Below are 12,965 nucleotides of genomic sequence, written 5' to 3'. Positions count from 1 at the left end.
AACTGAGATCAATTTATTTGACACATGGGAAATTGCCAGAAAACAATTAAAATTAGGGGCCTGAAAGATAGGTCAGCAGGCAAAGGTACCTGCTTACCAAGTCTGATAGCCAGAGTTCCATTGCCAAGACCCACACTGTACCAGAGGACTGACTCCTCTAATTGTCTTCTGACCACACACAAGCTTGGCACACACTGGCCCATATATACACAGTTACACCAAATAAATACAGTGTAATAAAAAATGTAAAGAAAATAATAAAAACAAGGTGTTGCCACATTTAATTTTCTTTTTCTTCAAATTTAGAATGAAATTGGGAAGAGGAAGGAGAGACAGGGAATAAGCAAGAGAACAAGTTTGTGATGGGCTAAGTTGTTATTAGTTGTTCACAAAGTGTGATCATGTGAGGAAATATCCTCAGAAGAGCAGAGGCAAGAACCATCATGTTGGCCGGGCGTTGGTGGCGCACGCCTTTAATCCCAGCACTCGGGAGGCAGAGGCCGGCGGATCTCTGTGAGTTCGAGGCCAGCCTGGTCTACAAGAGCTAGTTCCAGGACAGCCTCCAAAGCCACAAAGAAACCCTGTCTCGAAAAACCAAAAAAAAAAAAAAAAAAAAAAAAAAGAACCATCATGTTAAAGGGGAAGACTAACATGTGTGCTAGCAGAAGCCACAGCAATAGGTGCAAGCAGAGGCACACCAGCCTCTGAGGACACATCTGTAGACTTCAGACAGAGCTTATACACATAAGTCCTATCTGGCTTCTTTCCTACTGATTATTACATTTTTATATAAAAAATACTCTATACTAAGAAAGATAGAAACCAGAGAAGCTGACTCACATCTGGACAGAGATACTTACTTTACAAGACAAAAAAACCAAGATCACATTACACGGCAGTTATTTATTTAAATACCTGAAAAGGTCAATGATGGAAAAAATAGGTTTATTGTGAGAGTTTATATTCATTAGATTTATTTTACCATTAAAAAAGTGTTGTCTCTAGATTATCCTGGCCAGATATAGAACACTTCATGACACATGCAGCTACAGCGATATACTACAACAGACAGACATGGCCATTATAGAATGGTTTTCAGGTGAAATTCAGCAGTGGTCAGAGTGGCTTCTTTATTTAAACTAAAAACATTGATAATATACAAATTGTTTTCCCATTTGATTGAAAGGGCTATAAAATCCCACACACTGACAAAGAAGCAACATAGTCACGTAGGTAATACCTCTGCTAACTGCTTCTGCCTCAGTATCTCAGTCACACACTCAGCTACACAATTTTCTAGATTTCACAATGGCTTCGATGCTGGCCTACTGTAAGTGACAGACAAAGTGGTCTTGAAAAGCTGACCTCAACTCTTGTGTGATCTTAAAAACAGAGAGAAATGGCTAGAGAAGCCAAAAGATCATCCTGAGTCAATGTGAAAGAAATGTCTGATCCATGAAAAACACCATCGCCGGTGACTGAAACCTAGCAGGATGAGCCAAGTGAACACTATGACACTAATGTAGAAATGTTTGCAAACACCATTTCTAGAACTCAGTGTGGGAAACCATATCTTGCTTAAATATATACATTATTTACAAAATATTCCCTTTTGGCCTCTGAAATTTAGCCTCCTAAGTTTGGCTACTAAGGTGTTTTCTCTCCACATGCCAGCCAATACTGCAGTCATTACTATCAGTAAAATACTCTTATGCATGAATTACAAATATTAATAAAGTAACTCTGCATGTATAAATATCTCAATATTTCTAGCAGAATTTAAAGCATTCAGAATGTACATAAAAGTATTTGCTTTTGGTAGGCCTTTTTTTTTGTTTGTTTTGTTTAATCATCGCTGTTTCAATAATGCTTTATACATAGCAAAGCCCAAAACTGCAAAAACAGTAGCACCAAAACTCGCTCGAAGCCAGAACGTGGAGCTCTTGAGGTCAGCTTGTGTCACATGCCTGCAGTCAGAAAATAGAATTAATATTTAAAACATTAGTAGGAAATTTTTACAGCAATCATCTAATAATGGCTATACACACAATATAGACACCAGTAAAGACAAACGTCTTTACAATGAGCGACTACTTGGAAGCTGACATCTAAAATATTATATATTTTTGTCACATGGGATAAATCAGCTGAATACATTTTAATGTCACCACAGTCCTTCAAAATGAGAATTAGGCTGGAGTCTCACAATTCTGAAGGTCATATTCATGAAATGTAAGACAAAATCTGCTATACTCAGGAATCAAAAACTATCTTATAAGCAGTTAATTGACAAGTGACAATAATACTGTCTCAAGAGCAATGCTTAATTTGTGAAAAACTTGAGACTTATAAAACTCACCCCCTCTAAAAAAAAATTCCTCCTAAAGAGGAAGGGAAGACTGAGCAGTTTGCATTAGTTCAGTTACTGTTAATTGAAGAGAAAAAACTAAAACTAAACCCAATAAACCTTGATGTTAGACAGGCAATGATAATGACACCAAATAAAGGGCATGATGGAATATGATGCATCAAAAGGTAACGACACAAATGAAGCTATATTGCATACAACAGGGACAGCCTAATACCACAAACTGAGTTTGTGAGCATGCTCAGTTAATAACACTGCTAAGCACCCTCAGGTGTCTCAAGTATGACAGCTTACCATGAAGAGGATAAAGCTTAAAACAATGGCTGGGACATTTTATTTAAGTGCCAATGAAGAGAATTAGGCTGGTTTCTTGGTTAAGTGCACACAATTTAGGTGATGTAAACAACTCCAGAATTAAGAGCTTAGAGAGACAGTCTTGGTTACTTTACAATTAGGCAGATTTGAAGCAAAGTCAGATATTAAAAGACCAAGATGCTGTCATATGCAAGGAGTTAAGAGCAAAGAGTTCAAACTGTACACAACTACTTAGCCTTGGTGATAGTTACAGACTGTTTGGATTAGCTCTCAGAAAATGCAATCTGTTCTTCTCTAGAAATCACTGCAACATCGCCAGTGTTCCATGCTGGTCACCACAGGCAAACAACACATGCACTCCACACCACGCTCTCACCAGCAGTCTCTTCTCAGTTATGTTTTATAAAGCAAAGTGATAACACAGCTTTATTTTACATTGCAAGTTAATTCTTCCAACAGGCAATATTTTTTATTTTCTTAAAGGGTTAGGGAAGAGAATATTGAAATTTTCGATTTTCTAGCTGGGAAGATTCCAAAAGGCCAATCCACTGGTGGTGGGAAATGTTACCTGTCGTCAAGAAAAAGCTGACCATGAGATGACTCCATGAAGATGGAATCTTCTATAGAGCTGACGGCGTGCACCTGGTGAGTAATACTGCCTTCGTCGTCTGCTAACAGCATGGCACCCCACTCAGCTACACGGGCTTTTAACCTTTCACACACATGCACACAGTTGGCAGTTCACAGCAGGGCTCACCAAAGAACGGGACTTAAAATAACATCTCTCAAATAAACATCCTACATATATTTCGGGTTGCTTTTCTATAAGATTGAATCTTATGCTTTCTATATTTAAAATATATGCATTACACAGATAATTGCTGAGTTAAAAATGATCTCCATGTACTTTTAAAACATTCATACACTGAACAAGGAAACCTGAAGCTGCTACATGCATTCCCTATATATTCCTAGGAGGCTGGTCTTTATATATGAGAGACACTGAGAAAAACACTTTAAATCACTACCATAAACATTATCTGAGGCTGGGTGTTGGTGGTGCACACCTTTAATCCCAGCACTCAGGAGGTAGAGGCAGGTGGATCTCTGTGAGTTCCAGGACAGTCTCCAAACAATACAGAGGAACCCTGTCTCCAAAAACCAAACCAACCAACCAAACAAAAAAACCCAAACCATTATCTGACAACATATGATAATCCCAGTAGTCATTCAACTGATGGTAACAATCACTAATCATGAAGTTTATATGCTTAAAATTTCAGAATGTTGAAAAGTTAAAAGTACTATCCATGAAAAATGATTCCAACATTCCAAACTGTTAGATCATCAAGGATCCATACTGAGATGAACAATTTGCATTTCTAATAGAGATAGAGATGACTTAAAGCAGTGATTCTCACCCTGTAGGGGAAGGGATATCCAATTCGCCTTTTACAGGGGTCACCTAAGACTATCACTAAACACAGATATTTACGTTATGATTCATGACAGTAGTAACGAAAATAATTTTATGGGTTGCAATATTGGGAAGGCTGAGAACCACTGACTTAAAGTAATAGCACAGGTTGAATGTGTATTAGAGCTTTTGTTTCAACTTTGAATATTTTGTGGGTAATACTTTGGAATAACCTAGGGCCTTGCACTTTCTATCACTGAGCTATTTCAAGGCAGGGATTTGTGATGTTGCTTAGCCTGGCCCCTCTCACCTCTGCCTCCCAGGGCTGGAATTACAGGCAGGAGCCTCAATGTCCAAACAGTTTGCTTTTGTTTTTTAATTTTCTCCTTTGTTCTTCAGTATACATGTACAGGGAGGGATTAGCTTTAAAGTTAGCCATAAAGCCATAATCACATTAGTTCTATCAGAATTATTTCTCATGAGTAGCCCTTAAATGAATATGTGCTTCACAAAGCTCCCCTTGTTGCTGTCATTTTCTTTTTTTTGTTTTTTGAGACAGGGTTTCTCTGTATTGTTTTGGAGGCTGTCCTGGAACTCGCTCTGTAGGCCAGGCTGGCTTCGAACTCACAGAGATCTGCCTGCTTCTGCCTCCCGAGTGCTGGAATTAAAGGTGTGCACCACCAACGCCTAGCTCAACAAGTGCTTTTAACCACTGAGCCAATTATACTTTCAGTATTACTTTAATTAGTATTCTTCTATAACTTCTTAGAAAGGAATCTGAAGTTTTAATTTTCATTCCTCTCAGCTTTCCATTTATCCTTTCTAACTATAACTCATAGGAAACAAATGCACTAATATAAGTGGTGTTCTAATTTTACAACTCCATTTATGTATCTCAGGTTAAGAAATTACTCTTAGATAACTGTAATGCATGCATTATTAGGACACAGAAGTATTATATATATATTTTTTTTCTAATTACATATTTCAAGTTGAAAACTATACCAAGGTTACCAAACTACAATCAAGTTCTGTTTTTAAATACTCTTCGATAAAAGGTTTTGGGACCTCCTTGCTTCAATTCTCCAAGTGTTTCTACCTGGTATTTCCTACGTTTATGTTTAATAATAATGCTATTACTGCTACCAGTTTATTATTTTGACTTCATTTTTTGTATGTGTGTGGTGCTAGGGATCAAAGCCTGGCCTCATACATGTGAGGCCAGCACTCTTAACATTGACCTACAATCCTGGCCCTGCTAGTACAGTTCTCCTAACAGAGCTAGAAGGCATGAAATATTAAATTTAACAAGAAATTTCTCAGGAGAGAGTAAGAAATCAGTGCACAGAACCCAGTGGATATGAACTGGGACAGAAATTACAAGCAAGCTGTTAACTGAGCACGCCTAATAGCAACATATTTTGGAAAAGGGTGTAGATATGCACCAGTGTCAAGAAATGCTTCCCCAAGCAACAAGACCCGCCAAGTTTATACATGATTTAGGTACACAGAAAATGCTCCACAATCTCTGTTGACTAGGGATGCTTAAAGAGCAAATCAGGCAAACTCCACCATGTCATGTTCTTTTTTCTTTTTTTTTCTTTTTCTTTTTTTTTTGGTTTTACGAGACAGGGTTTCTCTGTATTGTTTTGGAGGCTGTCGGTCCAGCCCGGCCTCGAACTCACAGAGATCCCCCTGCCTCTGCCTCCCAAGTGCTGGGATTAAAGGCGTGCGCCACCACCACCCGGCAAGTTTCATTTTCTTAAGATAAAGAAATGACTCCTGCCAGGCTTTTTTTTTTTTTTTTTTTTTTTTTTTTTGGTTTTTCGAGGCAGGGTTTCTCTGTGGCTTTGGAGGCTGTCCTGGAACTCGCTCTGTAGACCAGGCTGGCCTTGAACTCACAGAGATCCCCCCGCCTCTGCCTCCCGAGTGCTGGGATTAAAGGCGTGCGCCACCAACGCCCGGCTTCCTGCCAGGCTTTTCTTTTTTTTTTTTTTTTTCATGTTCTTTAATATACAAACCAAATGGAAAATAATTTGAAATCCTAACCATCAGCAGCTAAGAATCTGTAACACAGTTCTTGAGTTATCTTAATTTAACTATAGGGGCCAGAGAGATGGCTCAGCAGTTAAGAACACTGGCTGCTCTTCCAGAGGATCAGGGTTAAAGACTCAGCACCCACATGGTGGCTTACAACCACCTGTAACTGCAGTTCCAGGAGATCTGACACCCTCTTCTGGCTTTCTCAGGCACCAAGAATGTAGGTGGTGGTGTGCATACACGCAACCAGGCAAAAGTCATATACTTAAAATGAGATAAATAAAAAAAAAAATCTACCACCTATATGTTACAGAGATTCAACAAAGTAAAACAAATGATGCATACAAGACACTAAAACAGGATTTCTTTATATGTTACTTTACTACAGCATAGTATTCTAAGAGCACTTAAAAGAGTCCTAGTATCTATGATCTTAAGAACCCATCTTTTTCATAAGACAGTTATATTAAAAAACAATTCATTGCCGGGTGTTGGTGGCGCACGCCTTTAATCCCAGCACTCGGGAGGCAGAGGCGGGGCGGATCTCTGTGAGTTCAAGGCCAGCCTGGTCTACAGAGCGAGTTCCAGGACAGCCTCCAAAGCCACAGAGAAAGCCTGTCTCGAAAAACCAAAAAAAAAAAAAAAAAATTCATTTTGGTATGACAATAATAAAGTCTTTCTTTTAAAAGAGGACCTAACTAAAGTAACATGAATTCAGACTTTATAAGGGAAGAAGTTGGGTGATTATCAAATAAACACAGACAAGCTACGTAATCCATTAGTAAGTAGCTTAAAATAAACATCACATATAATCAGTTTTAAAATGTATTAAAAATACAATGGGGACAATATCTGTTCATAGTATCTTTAAGTTAGCATATAGCATAAATTATGCACCTAGTCACCAAATATGAATGAAAATTTTATATGGCTAATGCAAATAAAATGGATTGAAAAAATCCTAAAATCAAACTAAGCACCAAAGAAAATAGCACCAAAACAGTGAATTGTAAAATAAATAATTATGATTAAATTTTAAGTTAGGAAAAGTGGGAAAATTACATACAGAAACCTTGCTTTGAAAAACATCCAGTGTATTTAAAAAGTGAGAAAAACTATGACCAAAATATACTGCATGAAAAGTTTAAAAAGATGATTAAAAATCACTAAGTAGCATAGGTGACTGAATGAAAAGAATATCTAAAAGACAGATCAATTCTGTAGTACTCTTCTATAGTCATCACATAAAGCAGGAGTGTTCTTGGTCAGAATAATAGCTAATACGTAAGAATTCAGGGTAGTTCAAACCAACATTCAAGCACATTCCTATATACTCAGTTTATCACCTTCAGATTCAAAAAAGTATTTAAAAATTAAAATAATCTCAAAAGGTGTTTTCTTGATTAGCATAATTTGCACTATTAAAAATGAAAGCATTCCCAAAGATAAAATGATCTGACTACATGATTTTTAGTTTTTGGCTTTTTTTAGATTTGTTTATTATATATATACAGTATTCTGCCTGTATGTGTCCCTGCATGCCAGAAGAGGGTACCAGATGTCATTACAGATGGTTGTGAGTCAGCATGTAGTCACTGGAAATTGAACTCAGGACCTCTGGAAGAGCAGCCAGTGCTCTTAATCTCTGAGCCATCTCTCCAGTCCAATCTGACTATATGGTTTTGTTTTGTTCTTTAATTTCTCCCCATTTGTTTGTTTGTTTTTTCAGACAGGGTTTCCCTATAGCTTTGGAGCCTGTCTTGGAACTCACTCTGTAGACCAGACTGGCTTCAAACTCACAAAGATCTGCCTGCCTCTGCCTCCCAAGTGCTGGGATTAAAGGCATGTGCCACCAACACTGCCCGGCCTTCCTACATGTTAATCACCCTTCAAATATATTTTAATTCATACAATCCTAGTTATTCATAGTTGTTTTAAAGAAAAACACAAAACTATTCAGATATCAAATATGTGTCTCCATGCAGCCGTTGATGTCCTAGAACTATGTAAATCAGGCTTGCCTGGAACTCACAAGAGCTGGGATTAATAGCAAGCATCTGTGAGCCCACCACCATGTCCCACTTCCTTTAAATCAAACACTTAGTGGAAAGTGAAAATCCTCCTCAGGGAATGAAGCTTAGTGAAAAGTCCTTTTAATGAAATAACTGGTCTTTTTCTTTTTTTTTGTACTGCTTATATTAATTATATTAACTAAGATATGTTTAGCAAGACAAACAAATAGTGACTAATCACCAAATACTGCCAAAGCCTGCGAAAACAGAGAAGTTTCCATTCTCATCCCACCATCCAAATACTTTTTCTTGTGTAAGTAGTAAGCCGGAGTGGGGGGGGGGTGGAGAACAGAGACACCATCATTCCTTGGGTGGCCTTTTTTTCTGTCACATTTGTTTGTGACAGGACCCTCAACTTGTGGAAATCTCCTGCCTCAGCACTACACCATACTCTGTTTGCTTTCATTTTCAGGGAACTTTATCTTGAAACTGTAAAGTTGTGGCTTGTAAACATGATAATTTTTAAAGTTTGTAATGGATATTTTTCAATTACCAGGAAATTTCATGTTGAATTTTATTTTTTAGTGGGTTTTGTTTGATTGTTTTTTGAGACAAAGTCTCTCTGTGTAGCCCTGGTTGTTCTGGAACTCACTCTGTAGACTGCTTCAAATTGTAGATCTGCCTGCCTCTGCCTCCCAAGTGCCTGGGATTAAAGGTGTGCACCACTACACTAGGCTTTGTTTAATTTTGTTTTTGAGTCTAGCCCAGGCTGATTTACAACTCATATGTAGTTCAAGCTGGCCTCAAATCCATAATAATTCTCCTGTTTCAGCCTCCCTAATGTTGGGATTAGAGACGTGGGCCACCATACCAAGCTCACGTCAGATAAAAATGTTGACTTTTAAAATCTTAAGTAGAATCAGAAATCAAAGCACAGGATATGGCTCTTATAGACAGACCTGCCTCAGCCACCATCTTTCCTCATACTTCCACATCACTCACCTAGGATTCTAGATCCTTTGGGAATTGAGTTTTGACCTCAACCCACCTATGCTGCTTTCCTATATCCTTTTATAACACAGAAGAAATTTACTACAGAAACCCTGAAGCTCATTGCACTTCTATCCAACACATGGTGAAGAAGCAACTGAGATAAGAAAGGAATCCTCTGAAACATACTGTTTTCCTCCTCATCTTTCCATTCTTGATTACCAGATGTCAGTGATGAGTGCTGACACCATTATTAAATTACTTCCCATTGTAAGAGATATGACAGAAAGGGCTGATTTGTTTGAGGATCACAGCGTAGAGCAAGCACATTAATTTAAAGCATCTCCAAACTATCTCACCTGCAAACTGATTTAACCTACGGGGAAAACTGTCACCAATGACAGAGAAAATGAATCGGTCTCCTGTGATAGCAATTAAGAGCTTCTAGAATAGATAAAGAAATAGGTGTCTTTTTTTTTTCCCCAGACAGGGTTTCTCTGTATTGTTTTGGAGGCTGTCCTGGAACTCACTCTGTGGACCAGCCCAGCCTCGAACTCACAGAGATCCGCCTGCCTCTGCCTCCCGAGTGCTGGGATTAAAGGCGTGCGCCACCACCGCCTGGCTAGATATTTCTTAAAAAAAAATAACCCATTGGTAAGTTAGGAGAATGTGATAAAAATTATTCACTGATTTCAGAAAAACCTTCCCTGAAACTCCTGATAGATAAAAAGATACAATGTATACTAAGTAGGCAGTAATATACAATGTCTACTAGGAAGTAATATGCAGTGTATACTAGGCAATACAATGAGTACTAGGCAATATATAAATTATAATAGGCTAATAATATGCAATATATATTAGATAATAATTCAATATGCAATGTGTGTTAGGTAAGAATATTTTATTTTGACTTTTTTGGAGCTAGGTTCTCAGAAAGAAATTCAGTCGGGCCTCAAACTTACTGTGTAAACTAGGCTGACCTTGAACTGGAGATCCTTCTGCTTCAGGTTCCTGAGTACTGGGATTGCAGGTGTATGCCACTGTTGTGGACTATTAACTAGGCAAAGATGTGTTACATTTGTTTATGCTGCAGAACATTACTTTAACTATGTGAAGGTGTGTTGCATTTGTTTCTGTTGCCTTTGTTAATGATGTAAAGATATGTCACATTTGTTTCTGCTACATTTGTTTAATTATGTATGATGTGTTGCATTTGTTTTACCTTGCCTGCCTAGGGCACCTGATTGGTCTAATAAAAAGCTGAAGGGCCAACAGCTAGGCAGAAGAGGGATAAGTGGGGCTGGTGGGCAGAGAGAATAAATGGGGGGGGGAGAGAGACAGAGACAGAGAGAGAGACAGAGAGAGAGACAGAGAGACAGAGAGAGAGGAGAATGAGAGAAGCAGCCCCCAGCCATGGAGAAAGAAAGAAGGAAAGAAAGGAAAGAAAGGAAGGAAGGAGGGAGGGAGGGAGGGAGGGAGGGAGGGAGGGAGGGAAAGCAAGCAAGCTCTGAGGCAAAACTAGATTATAGGTGTATGCCTTCACACATGGCTCAGGGATTTTTTTTTCACTAACTGAATTTTATGTCTCTCATTGACAGAGTTCCTTCTGGCTTGTTCACTTCTCTCTTTCCAGTTTTTGAGTAGTCAATATTATTTATCAGTAACTTAAAAACTAAAACACATCTAACCTAGGCAATTCACAAATAACAAAATGATAGTTATATAATGGGACAAATTATAAAAATAATGTTTGAAGACTGAGATAGAACAAATGGACTAAAAATAATGATTAGTAAAGAGATACATGTACCTATATTTACATTTAAAATGTCAACTAAATATTAAAAACACAATTGGAGAGAAGGGACATTTGCCTTAATAGTACTTCATAAAAAGAAAAGATGTAATTTCAATTAACCCCAAGTTAATAATATATGTCAACAGTGGGATGGGCTGATAAAAACTTTTAGTCACATACTAGCCAGGTGCTGAACATGTTCAGAACATGGCTGCTCTCAGTTTTGGATTGGTCAGACAACACCAGGAGCACTGTTAGTACTCACTGGCACCTGCTAACTTAAGGGGATTTCAGATGATGACAATCAGGAATGATGAGGTCACTAAAAGTACCTAATTTAGGCGAAAGCTAAAAGAAATGAGTACCTGGAGAAGAGAAAAAAAAAAGGGAGACATGATGGTCGTCCTTGAATATCTGAAGCATTGCTATGTTGATAAGAATGGTTGTATGTTGTTCTAAAGGGCAGAACTTAAACCAACAGAGAGAAAGCTACAGGAAAAGCATTTTGGCTAAAAATTCAAAGCAAAAACAAAGCCCCTCTCCCCCAAAAAAGGCCAAAGCAAATAGCTACCTCTTAAGAAGGCATGCAGGGAAGGAAGCATTATCATGGGAATAGTCAGATGCATTCCAGAATCTTCAAACTCTTTTTTTTTTTTTTTTTTTTTGTGGTCTTTTTCGAGACAGGGTTTCTCTGTATTGCTTTGGAACCTGTCCTGGAACTCACTCTGTAGACCAGTCTGGCTTAGAAATCACAGATATCCTCCTGCCTCTGCCTCCTGACTATTGGGATTAAAGGCATGTGCCACCAACACCCAGCAAATCTTCCAACTCTTAAAATCCCCAACACTAGTGCTCCCAGGTTTGTTTGGTTTGAACTAGACTTGCATTTCGGTCAGTCATCATGATGGAGTCTGGTTACTCCTTTACAAGATGTTCTCAAAGAACAGAGGCAGAGCAAGGTAATCCCTTCAAAGCAGTGCCTTCAGGGGCTGCATTCTTATTCTGGAGCTACTATGTTCAAAGCATCACTGAAATACTTACAGAATGCCTTCAAAACTAGTTTCCAACTCTTGGAGAACAGGCAGCATTTTACAGGCTCAGCTACTATGTTGGTGATGACCATGTACATGATTATTTGATCCAGCTAGAGTCTAACCAGGATATAGATGTGGCTAGAGTATTCAAGAAAGGACCAAGTAGCTAGGCCATCTTAAACCAAGTCTGTTATTTAGCTTGGCCATCTGTTTATAATTAAGCCTGGCTCTTAATGATATTTAGATGACTTCAAAAACCAAATCCATCCTTAAACAGATACAAACTAACATTATGTAGGCTTTTAAATAAAAAAAAAATCACTGGTTTACAAAAGGGTAGCATGATCAGAATAAGAATAAAGTTCATTGCTTTGAGAGAATGAATATATCCCTTTCCCCCATTCATTTTTGAAAGAATACATTATTTTATAGGACTATGTCATAGTTTAGCTTACTTAAAATGACTTCAATAAGTAATCTCCCTGTTTGCAATAAACAAGTCTAATAAACCTGGAGGAGGGAGGCTCAGAATCCAGCACAGCACTATGGCTCTTTTTTCTTTTTCCATATTCCTTAAAATCTTTAAAAGTTGATTATTACTCTCATTTCCAGAAGTTATGTTCTTTCAGATACACATTCCCCCAAAAGGAATACTGGAATTACAAATGGTTTCAAGGAGAGAGAATCTGGTTCATATTAGTATATAGTTTGCATCTGATATATCATGAGAACACCAACTAAGTACAATACAATGTTTCTGATTTTGGATTGACATGTCTTTTCCTTACTACGAAAGTCCTCCTAGTTTACAACTCACACCCAAAAGATCCATGTACATATTATCTCCTAAAATGGAACAGGTAACTAACTTTCCTAGTAAAAAAGACTCAAAACCTTGTTTTATAGTTCCCAAAATAGTGCTATTAATTTAAAAGACACTATTAGTGATGATTCCCAAACTAAACATTGTCATCTCATTGAGACTTTC

General features: G+C 37.9%; 1 protein-coding gene across 6 annotated transcripts in view; it reads right to left on the bottom strand.

Annotated features, from left to right (window-relative positions):
• Window positions 1-928: 928 nt before the first annotated feature.
• Rhot1 (ras homolog family member T1) overlaps window positions 929-12,965 on the bottom strand; it is a 66,041-nt gene continuing 54,004 nt past the window's right edge. For 4 of the 6 annotated variants that reach the window (XM_040749270.1, XM_040749274.1, XM_040749273.1 and 1 more), the window contains one exon: window positions 929-1,967. In XM_040749270.1, coding sequence (XP_040605204.1) covers window positions 1,850-1,967 — 118 coding nt within the window. In that variant the 3' untranslated portion in view covers window positions 929-1,849. Of the gene's footprint in view, window positions 1,968-1,990; window positions 3,396-12,965 lie in introns of those variants that run through there. The other 2 variants (XM_040749269.1, XM_040749272.1) reach the window with 2 other exon arrangements.

This window comes from Mesocricetus auratus, unplaced genomic scaffold, assembly GCF_017639785.1.
Source record: "Mesocricetus auratus isolate SY011 unplaced genomic scaffold, BCM_Maur_2.0 Super-Scaffold_100007, whole genome shotgun sequence".
Lineage (NCBI taxonomy): Eukaryota > Metazoa > Chordata > Mammalia > Rodentia > Cricetidae > Mesocricetus > Mesocricetus auratus.
Note: the sequence above shows the minus strand (reverse complement) of the source record. Positions and strands in the feature narration are given on the sequence as shown.